This window comes from Parasteatoda tepidariorum, chromosome 7, assembly GCF_982258835.1.
Source record: "Parasteatoda tepidariorum strain Cologne lab strain chromosome 7, Ptep-v5.0, whole genome shotgun sequence".
Taxonomy (NCBI): domain Eukaryota; kingdom Metazoa; phylum Arthropoda; class Arachnida; order Araneae; family Theridiidae; genus Parasteatoda; species Parasteatoda tepidariorum.
Window position 1 is genome coordinate 35,571,358 of NC_141761.1, and position 12,078 is coordinate 35,583,435.

The 12,078-nt window shown below is 30.8% G+C and overlaps 1 protein-coding gene across 1 annotated transcript; it reads left to right on the forward strand.

Annotated features, from left to right (window-relative positions):
• The first annotated feature begins 1,806 nt into the window (after positions 1 to 1,806).
• LOC107436210 (lewis-type alpha-(1,3)-fucosyltransferase-like) lies at positions 1,807 to 8,183 on the forward strand. Its single transcript, XM_043043639.3, has 2 exons — positions 1,807 to 2,150; positions 6,806 to 8,183. The coding sequence occupies exon 2, from the start codon at positions 6,825 to 6,827 to the stop codon at positions 8,082 to 8,084; it is 1,260 nt and encodes a 419-aa protein (XP_042899573.2). The 5' UTR covers positions 1,807 to 2,150; positions 6,806 to 6,824; the 3' UTR covers positions 8,085 to 8,183.
• Positions 8,184 to 12,078: the final 3,895 nt, after the last annotated feature.

Consider the following 12,078-nt stretch of genomic DNA (forward strand, 5'->3'; position numbering starts at 1 on the left):
TCTATCCGAAACCCTTTATTTTCATAAATACGAAATCTACCTGACATCGCACAGAAAAGATACTAATTCCCAAATTTCGTTTTCCTGGATTTCGTTCGTTCAAATAATATATAGAATTGAAAAATTTAAATTATTTTCAAAATATGTATTGCTTAATTGTTTTGATCGTAAAAATGCGTTTTATGCAAGAAATGCGCGAAATGTATTATGCTTCTTTAAGAAAGGAAATAAATGCTAAAAACTACCATCATATGCTTTATGCTTGCTCGATCTAAATTTTGGTAATGATAAAGTATACAAAGGTGCCAGTGTACTTCTGCGATTGCTCCAATCTACTTTTCTTTTCTTTTTTTTTTTTTTGAAGTTATACTTCTTATGCGACTTCCAACAAGGTTGCGTTAGACGTTTAACGCTACAATTTTATTGGCCGGGAAATCACGTGGTAGGATCCAGTTTTCCCTCATTCATTTCTATATTGTTTTGGTTCTCACTAGCAAAAAAATAATAAAAGTCATAAAAGTATTTTTTTTTCTATAAATATTTTTTTCGTTTGTTTTGATACTCATATAATTTAATAGGGTAGTATTTTTTATTTTCAAATTTAGTGGATAACAATTTAAAAAATTAGTGAAAACAATCCCACGGACAATGCGACGGATTTAAGGTTATGTCAAGGTACGTCTTTTGTTAATATCAATTGATTGTTAGGTTTTCTCTTTTGAAATTACATTATGACTCATTCACATGCATTATTAATACAAATATATTTTCCATGGCGAGACGATGAAGCAACCACAAGCACTTCCACTGGTTCAAGAGGTCCACGAGGGAAAAATGCACAATATTACAGTTATTACAGGGCACGGAAGCGAGCGGAGCAGGAAAAAGAGTCGTTGAATAGAACTAGTGATCCTTCTACGACTGCTGATTCTTCTACAATTAACGTCGCAGGTTGCGAAGTTTAACTTCTTCCGCGCTGAGGGACTCAACGCACTATTTTTTTTGTCGTATGCCTGTTTAGGCAGTGGGGGTGCGATTGTTCCTGTTTTTCAGTGGCGCCATCACACAACCACATTCACACAACCACAACCTGTTTATAGGGCGGGTCACATTCACACACAAAGGAGAAAGGATATAGAACACACAGAGAGAGAAAGAAACATCCATGCCTTGTCCGGGATTCGAACCGAGAACCTTTCTGATGCAAGGACAGTTCCCTGCCTCCTACACAGGCCGATCGGCGCTCCAGTCTACTGGTTTAAGCAATCAGATAAGTCAAAAGCGGTTAATAGAAGATTTCTAACTTTTTTCTATCTCAAGAAATACATAATTTAAAAATTCAACTCATTCTAAAGTATAATTTGTTGCAAATTTAGATTAAGGCAACAGCGCCTGCTGTTATCAGTTTCCCTTTTGAAAGAGCAAACATTTGACTGAAACGGTGAAAATATGAACGTAGTTCAAAAATATCATGTTTTACACAAACTTTATTTCATGAAAGAAGTTTAGAACTCAGGTTTTGCGGTTAACATATTTATCTTGAACTCGTAAAAATTTGCATGAAAATAGCGGCTAATCTAAAACAATGACGTGAATCTATAATTCGTATTTTCCAATAATCCTCAGTTGTAGTTGTTTGTTTGTTTATTTTTTTGAAAAATATACTGGTATATAAAACTGTTACCTCAAATCCTCCCAATTCGTTCTAGAAGAATAGTTTTACGAGGATTGTTTTCCTTCCATGTCAAACGATGTAATTATAGTTATAGATAGAGCTCACGCTTTTCCGTTTTCTATTGAAACTTCCTCTTTATTTGAAATAGTATATAAAATAAAATTCTAAAGTATTTGGGGTCTACAAACTAGTGGGAAGCTGCCATTTACTGTGTAACTTGTTTAAGGGAAGATTTAATGATGAAATGCTCGAATATTCGATGCCTCCCAACATCCTAACCATTGTAGTTTCCTTCCGGAGAGCACAAACAAGATTAGAACAAAAGGGGCCACTTTGGAAATGGAATCGAATGAAATAAAGCGCTTCTTTTTAACTCTTTCCTGTGCCTTTCTATTTTATTGGAAGTGGGAAATTGAAATGTATTTTTTTTTCTCGATAAACCATTTCTCCTGAACATTGACCAGATACACAATCGGTAAGTCTAATTTTTTCAAACCTTTCCTAATCGAAAGTTGTATTCATTGAAATTCATGTTAAATCATGAACTAAAGTTTAAATAATCTTGTTTAACATTATGTTGCAGGGTATAATAAAAAAAAGAAGTTTTTTTTAATTTATTTTGAATTGTTTTATGAAAAGAGAAAGCTTTTCCCTTAAAATCTTTAGACGTAATTCGCAATCTGTAACAAGAATAACACTGATTCTTACTCACAAATTTAGAAGCATATTGATCTATAATAAAGTTTAAATTTGCTGATACTTAAATATGGTGCCAAACACGCCCTTATTTTGGCACTATTGTCGTTTGAAAATCGAAAAATCTGAATAATTTTTGAATTAACGATCGGAATTTGAAGTACATAGTGTCACTCTCAATGGTTCTAGGGCCGAATTTAGTATATACTAATTAATTAATGCAGACAACAGTTAAAGAAAAAATGCCAAACACAGTACCGCACTTTCTATGAATAAACATGCCTTCTTCTTTATGAAAGTAAGATCCCAATAGATCATACAGGAGAACAATTGAAAACTCTCAATGCTAATTTCACTTTTTGCCTATTTCGCTATACCCCTAGAACAATTTCAACTAATAAAAAATATTTTGCACACTATTATAAAATTCGTTTCTTCAAGTAAAAGGTATCCATAATTTTACAATGCGAAATTAAAATTTTAAAAGGAAGTAATTGTACATTTTTTGAGAAATGGACATTTTAAAACACAATTTTATTATTGAACTATTTTACGCAAAAACTATTCGCTTAATTTTGTTTTTTATCATTTCAAATTATACAGTTTTGAAAAACGTAGAAATGTGTTCACTCTACGATTTAAATTATTTTTGAACACTAATAAATCAAATAATAAAACTTAAAAGAAAATAATCATAAAAACATTCTAAAGTTGCATGGAATAACTTTTGAATAATCGAGTTTCACAATTGTGCGCAAAAAGTTTTAACTCATTAAAATCATTTTAAAGACATTGTGAAATACAGGAGATGTAAAATAAACACTAAAGGGGTCAAAAGGAAATAGCTTCTCTTATAAAACACATGAGACCATAATGTAGAATCGAGATTTTAAAAACGGTTTCAGCCTAATGGATCACATCTTTAATGCCGCAACAATGAAGCATTGAAAAGAAGGCTATTTTTATTCAAAGAAAGTCTATTTTGTGTCTAATAGCGGAACTTAAGTCATCAATTTTAAATTATATCATTAATAGTTTTATTATCGCTATTATAGATTTGATTATGAATTTCAATAACTTACCATATATTTATTATTGCATATTCAATTACTTTTATAAGTAACTGCATTCAATATATTGAGTATAAAGCTTGATATTAATCTTACATACAAAATACACGCTATTGCTGCATACATAATTTCGAAAACCATAATTTTTGAATAGTGATTAGAACATATGAAATGGACGCTTCAATTTCTTAGAATTATATTTTTGAATTTTTCCTTTAATGATAAATATCAAACTGCATGTTTTTAGCTTTTGTTTTTACCGAACATCTAATTTTGGTTTCAAATTTCAGTCAGGCGACACATTAGAAACTGAGACTTCAAACGGTGTATTCTTATTGAAGAGGCATTTATTGCTTAACAAATTGATTTTACTAAAAATTGTTGAATGTTTAGAAGCAAATAGTTTTGCATTTCTAGTTGCATGTAACATTTTTTGATTAAGTGTTGCCAGATTGGTGCTTGAAATGATTAAACTAGATTGAATATTATTTTCCTATGCCCTGCACCTCTAAGCATTCCTTTACTCTGCTCTATACAAAATTTCCTATATCTAAATGTAATTTATGGCGTAATTAGATTATAATAACAGTCTTTAATTGATTGAGAGTTTACCGATAAGAAACTCAAAAGAAAAATCCATTGAATTAAAGGTAACTTTATTGGTCTCTAAACAGTTATGTATTTATTTTCTTGCTTTTACAATTAATCTTAGCGATTCAAAGTACCTATTACAAACAAAATTAGTGATTAAAGGAAGAGCTTAGGGGAAGAACCGATTAAATGACAATGGATATTTCTCGGGGAAAGTTCTTATTTAATCTCGTTTAAATATGTAACATTCATTTCTATTGCTAAATCTATTGATTTCGAAGATACTCAATGGAAGAACCAGCTAAGTGACATTATTTGAGCATTCTTTCGATGGAAGAACCGTTTAAGTGACTTAGCGATTAAAAGTCAATAAACAACCTTCGAAAATCATTTGCTTGACATTAAATGCTAAAGAGCGGGGAGGAAAAAAATGGTGAAAATGAAGAACTTGAAGGAGGAATTTATATATATGTTACTGTTAAAGTATGAAATCCGTTATTTTATAGAATACCTAGTTATTCCAAGAAATAACTGATCGTGTCCGTTAAAGTGTAAAACTCTCTTGTATTTCACGGTTTAACTAGTTATTTCATAGAATAACGATCTGTAGCCCGTTAAAGTGTAAAATAATCTATATCATAATCATATATCTCGCACGACAAATACATTTTTTACCTTCCACCCCTACTGCATTTATGAACTATTCAACAAAAAATGTTTTTGTTTTAGAAATAATGTTCTTTGTAATTAAAAGTGTCATTTTAGTAATCCTTGTTGTAACAAATGATTTTCTGGTACGTTTCCATAAATACCATTTATACGCTGCATAAATTAGATAAATTGCTTCTTTTTCATTTTAATTGTCTATCATTAGTTTATTTATAGAATACCTAGTTATTTCATTTTAGTTAAATTGTTTATTTTACACTTTAACTGTCTCTCATTAGTTAATTTATAGAATACCTAGTTGTTTCATAGAATAACTAGTTAAAGTGTCAAATTAATAACATATTACACACTTTAACGGACACGATCAGTTATTTCATGGAATAACTAGGTATTCTATGAAATAACTGCGTTATATACTTTAACGGTAACATATATATTTTTTGGCAATCAGTAATTAAAGACAAGAAATAATAACCCTTAAATAGATTCAACAAAGAATTTTTTTGTTTTTGGTTCGCATTAATTTCGCATTTTAGTTAAATTGTCAATAAATTTTTTATTTTTTTCTAAGCAAAGGCACTTTGAAAATAAATATGCTTTTGTGCTTATACAACTTTTTCAATTTATTATTATTGTTGACATCCGGACATAATTAATTAACTTCAAAATTTATCAATAATTAGTTATTTAAATTAAAGAAATTTCAATAATGAATAACTGTTTCACTTACGTCTAAATAAGTGCAAATTTGAAAAATTATTGCTTGGAAGTGAGCCCCGTGCTTGAAAGATTTTAACTATAACTGAGAAAAAGACACCTGTGTATTTCATAACCTTAAATAATTAAAAAATTCAATATTTTAGGCTTATTTTGTGTTAAATTAATAAAAAATAATGACAAGAGTGTGTAAAAATACGCTTAGTAAAAATTCTGCATGAAAGAATTAAATATCAATTTATTTCCATGCAATAAAGTTAGTTAAACAAGAAAATTTTGAAAACTAAAAATATGGTTAAATTTTTGTTTTTCATAAGCTAAATCACGTTACTCAAATTTGATAAAAGTTACGTGGAAAAAAAACGAAACAAAATTTTGCTTGCGAAATAATAAAACAACTAAACTATTGCCAAATGTACGAGTTTTGAAGCTGTTTATGATAATTTTCTTTAAAGGTATGTTATAAAAATTACTATTATTATATGATTGAAAGAGTTTATAACAACGTAGTTAGGAAAGTAGCCCCAAGAATAGGAAAGTTGTCGGAGCCACACGTGATCAGTCTTGAGGAAGTATCTTTCAAACTTCACTTTCTTACTCCATGTCAAAATCGTAGCATTGAATTTGCTTAAAATAATATGCCTAAATACGAATACAAAATTGCTTAAATACTAATTAATTGATTTTGATCTTCATGTAAAAATGTAACACTATTTCTATGTTTTGAGTTCATTTCCGAAGTTTTCTATTTGAACTATTTAAAGAAAACTAATGTTTTATATATTAAAAAAATTATTTAACATGCAAAGGAATAAATAACTTGATTAAATTGCCGAGCATAGCTATCAGGACTTTTAAAAGCTGATTGGCCATTTAACATTATTTTTGAGCTCATTAGATACTTTGAATGATTTAAGTTAATTTTAAAGCAAAAAAAAGGAACATTCCTATTATTTTGGGATGTCATAGGACTTGGCTCCTAGATACCTTGTCAAGTATTTCATGTTAGGGCTATAGAGTACTCGTTTCATTTTTTTTCAGTAATTTTTAGCTCTCAATCACTCACAAATTGCTACCATAAATCGTAACAATCTTTCTACGACACATGAAGGGATATTTGAAGGGATATATGAGTTATAAATTACAGAGTTTTATGCAACAATTTACCCTCTCTAACTATATCAGATACAGAGACTGTAGCATCACTCAATGATATTAACTTTAGCGTTTTTATAAATTAATAATTATTAATTTCTATAACCCACTTTGTTTCTATAACCCACTTTTGTAAATAAATAAGTAATATTGATAACTTAAAACAAACAATAGTAGTTTTAAATATGATTTCATGATCATTAGTTAATTCATAAATTTCTTTTTATTTCAGACATATAGTTCGGCAAGAAATGATTTTCAAACAAAACGTTTTAAGCCATTGCATCCTTAAAACTACATTCAGCTGCGCAAGGAACAAACTTCCTCAAATCATTATACTCTCAACTATAATTTATTTGTTGTTATTCATCACTAAAGATATTTTGAAACAGTCACAGAATAATTGCCCCCTTAGAAAAGACGACGTTTGGATAGAAATACCAGCTCCTGGTCAAATCCGCAGTATTGTTCGCACTCAAAATGTTAAAATTGAAAATTCTCAATCGAAACAGAAGCTCATTTTACTCTGGACTAAATACTTCAGCTCAGAGTTTTCAGAAGATTTTTACTTCTTCGAGAGCGGCCGAGCAACTTTTGAACGCTATAGGTGTTACATAAGCAATTGTTTCGTAACGTCAAATAGGTCTTTATTGGATGTTGCAGATTCTGTGCTATTCCACGCTAGTGATTTCAATGCATCAGACATACCAGAAAGACACAGCATGAAGCAGATATGGATTATGTACAGCATGGAACCACCGAGGAACATGCACCTTTTAAAATGGGGACTTGTTAAATCTCTTTTCAATTGGACTATGACATATCGTTCAGATTCACAAGTCCAGGTGAAATATGGTGAGGTCATCGCTGTTAACAATTCGTGTCGAACTTCTGGCATTATTGATGTTAATCGCAAGAAAAATGGCGCCATCTGGATGGTCAGCAATTGTAAAACTGAAAGCCGACGTGAGGCTTATGTTAAAGAGTTGAAGAAACATTATAAAGTTGACGTCTATGGATATTGTAGTCGGAAGAATAAATGTCTGCCAGCCCAATCAGAACGATGTTACAAACTGCTTGAAAGTTATAAGTATTATTTGGCTTTTGAAAATTCTATCTGCCGCGATTATGTAACTGAAAAACTTTTTAATGCTTATCACTATAACATTCTTCCAATTGTGTTCGGTGGAGTTCAGTACGAAGAAGTAGTTCCTGCTCACTCATTTATCGATGCAACTAAATTTCCAGATCCCAAAGATTTAGCGAACTATTTGAACTATATTGCCAACAATTCATCTTTATATGAGAGTTTTTTTGACTGGAAGAAGCATTTTACAGTACATTTACATCCATGGATGTGTAAATTGTGCGAACATCTACACAATCCACGAATAGTTTCTTCCACATTACCAACAAATTTGTGGAAATGGTGGATAAAAGATGCTTCTTGTCGTAAATGGACAAAAAAGAAAAGTTTTGTAGGTTTTTTTAGTAAAGGTAAATTATTATGAAAAATTCAAATCAAAAAAGTTTACATCCAAGTTTTGTGGGGTTTTTTACTAATGGTAAATTATTACCAAAAAAAAACACACAAAACTCTATTACAGAAATTTTCATTTTCCAAATTAAATGGTTATTTTTTTATGTTAGTTACTACTTAAAAACCAATATTTTTTTCCAAAAAAAATCAGACAAATCAGACAGATTTAGATGCTTTACATTTTCAATTTTCTTGAGGAAATTTTCAGGATATGTAAATCTATTGTACATATTCTTTTTTAACTATTGTATATGTTTAAGATTCGCTTGATTTTTAAGAAAAACACATCTATTTACAAGTGGCAACACGAGTGAATCACAGCACTAACCGTTATTTTATGTTCTATTACGTTTACAATAACTATTAAGTCATACTATTAAGTCATTACTAAGTAAGTTATAACTATTAAGTCATACCAAAAAGTCCTCCAAGGAGACAAATTTCCCCCAAATACTTGATCCAGGAGTTCCCTTGTCTTCTGTGTTGGGTTTAAAATTACAAGGATACGTAGTTAAACATTAATAGTCGTACCAACAAATTAGAATTTCGAAGAAATATTTTCTTTGCTTTCATAAATAAAAATGGTTCATGCAGCATGCTAAATTTAATCCCGTAGATGCCTTTCAGCAGACAACATATTGATCAAACAAAATATTTTTCCTACAAATTATATTTCATGAACTTTATGTCTAATTTAAAACCTTTTTACTTCTCGTCGTACACCTTGTACTTTTTCCTACATGCCTTCCTAATTTCAAGATTCTAAGTCTTATAGATTTTGAGCAACAAATCAAAATGTTACGCAAAGGAAAAAAAAGTGATAAAAATGTGAAAAAAATGGCACTTCCCCATTCTTCTAAGTTCTAAAAGTTCTAAAGCATTCCCCATTCTTAGTGTTTAGATTTAAATACAACCTTTAAATTGTATACTTAGTGTTTTCATGAAATTGAAAATCCAATTTTTGGAGTTTTTCGACACTAATTTCAGAGAGGTATAAAACCACAGTTTTTACAGTTTATTCAACTACAATGAAGAGCCTAAACATTATGACCACAAACTCAGTGACTCATTATGTCACCTTTAGGCTTAAACAGCTGCAACTCGTCTTGGCATAAATGCTACAAGTTCTTGGTAGATAGCTGGTGACAGGTTGCACCAAATATCTAAGCAGCGATCCTGCTCTGTCGAGACATTTCGACATGCTGTTGTTTGATCTTCAATACCTTGGCATCTACTAATAGTTTTACCGCCGTTTATCCACTTTGCATAAATACTTACAACAGCAGATCGTGAACTACCTTCCAGTTGGGCACTACCGGCGATATTCGTTCCGAGCCTTCGGACCATTACAGTATGCTCTTTAAATAATTTGCTTAAATGCTTTGCCATCATTCTCAAAAGTAAATACATGAATGTTTCCAACCTTATCCAACAGCACTTTATTCAGACGAGTTCATTTAATATTTTATTTTGTAACCGGCGTTGAACCCCATATCTTACTCCGAGTATATGACTACCAGTGTTCCTTGTTTTATTGAACCCAACCTAGAAGACAGGGGAACTCCTGGATCAAGCATTTGGACAAACTAGCCTCTGTGGAGGATTTTTTGCAAACTAGTCTCTGCGGAAGACTTTGCAACGATCCCACATTTGCGATTCATGGAGTGGAAAATCAGGAAAAGCTCCCACGGACTGTCCAACGGCGAGGTGATTTTAATCCACCTACTATTGAAGGTATTTTACGCCCGAATTCGTATCATCTAGTCGCCGCCTGTACTCGAACCTGGGTCACCTCATAGGTAGGCGTACACTTTATCCTCTGAGCCACTGTGACTCGGAGACGAGTTTATTGAAAAATGTAGGGGTGGTCATAATGCTTTGGCTCATGACTGTAGCAGCTATTCCAAATCGGAATACGAGGTAGAGCAGGGACTAAGGGAAGATAAGAAACACTTATATTTTCAATAATTTTCTCCAAATACTTTAAAACTCACCCCGGTAAAGGAGGCAAACTTCAGTCATTCGTATTGAGTCTTTGCCTCCTTTGTCCCCTACACTTCAGTACATCCAAAAGTGCAATTAAAACTCACTGCGGACGAGAAGGCAAACTTCAGTTATTCTCACTAGGTCTTTGCTTCCTTTTAACCCTGCACTTCAATATATTCAAAAGTAAAATTGAAACTCATCCCAGGAGAGAGGAAAAACTTGAGTTATTCATATTGGGTCAATACCACAACTTTTAAATCAATATCCAGATATTTTTCCAAATTGTTCCTGTTGCTCTTGAAATAGGCCTCAAAATTTTGAGTCGCATTACACAAAAGTTACCATAGATGTAAGAATTGATTTTGTTTCTGATTTTAATGCTTCGTTTCAAGCTGATTTCTAACCTGGTCAATTTTGGAGCAAGCAGGTTAATGCCTTGAAACTTTTTCAAAGTTTTAGTTTTGCACGATTTCAAGCATAAATATTCATATAAGTCAAAAGAACACTACGTATGTCTTTTTCTTCCTATATACTTTTTCAGTGAAATTTACAACTATGTGGCTCACTATTGGAACAAATCGATTTTAACAGTCAAAGTCTAAGAAAAGTTTTTATTTCGCTGAATGACTTATGAACTTAATAAAAAAATTTGTCAAAACAGCTGAATGTGTTTCTGAAATATGTACTGATGACAAAATGAGAAATTTTATTGTAAGTCAAAATGAGAAAGATAATTTTGTGTCACCCTGTACATTTGTATGCTTGAAAAAATTGTCATACCATTCAAAAGTTTCTTCTTTTTAAAAAAAAAATTATCTATTTTAAAAATTTTCTTTTTTTGAGATTTTGAATTTTCGAATAGAAATTCCACTGAATTTATATGAATAACAGTGAGTTATGTCAAAGTCTATCTTTTCTATTTTTAATATGTCAGTGTGATGCTCTCTCCTTCTCTCTCTGTTTTCTATCTATCTATCTTGATCTCTTAAGTCAAAAACAAACATGAACTATACCTTCGTCATAAATGTAGACATAGATATAGAGCCGCTCAGAAGCCAATACGGTTAAGTCCATTTTTTGATATTTTCTGATTTTTGAAAATTTTGATGAAATAAATAATAATCTTCTTAGTTATTAAAGGATTTACTCGTTGGTTACTTTTTTCTAGGTTAGAGAGCCCTTTTTTAATAGCTTCTGAATATATTGTATAACAATTTCAGAAGCCATTGTGAATAAGTCAACCTTTTATCAATCTTTTTTTACATAAACTTTGAAATAAAAATTAAATTCTTCTTTCGATATTTGTTGGTAACACTGAAAAACAAGAAATTCATAGTAACTCAGGGTTGCCAGACGTAGTATTTTTAATACTACGGTAGTATTTTTTTCACCAAAAAAAGGGGTATGGTATTTTTCGCAGTATTTTTTTAAAATGTGGTATTTTTTTTTAATTTATTTATTTTATTTTCATTTCCTAAAACAAAGAAAAGTGCCACTCTAGTTTTGAAGTAAAAAACAATTTTTGAAATAATCCAACAGTTTATTTTCTATTAGTCACTGTATCTAGTGATGATTGAGGAAAATAAAAGTTCGTTTATACTAGTAGACATAAATTTCTTTCTTTCTCAGCTGACAAAAGGTATAAGTCCTAAAATTTTTAAGATGCTATCATTATTTCAATAAATACTTGCGTTTTTATTTACACATCCTGTACATATCTTGTTTTTTTACAGAGTTTACACCTCGAAAAAAGACTTTATACACATTTCTAATTAAATTAATAAACCAAGAATTTTAAAAACTAATGTATCAAAAAACATTAATTTTCTCAATTGTTGTGTTTTGGACTTAACCGCATTGGCTTCTGAGCGACTCATTTACCAACATTGGCTGAAATGTGAGTAATCAGAAAATAAATTAACACATCCTTTTTGTTCCAATAGGCGGAAATTTATTGACTTTTATAACATGCAAAAGTA

Bases quoted from the DNA above. Each gene is read 5' to 3' on its own strand.
- LOC107436210 (XM_043043639.3), top strand. From the start codon at position 6,825: ATGATTTTCAAACAAAACGTTTTAAGCCATTGCATCCTTAAAACTACA.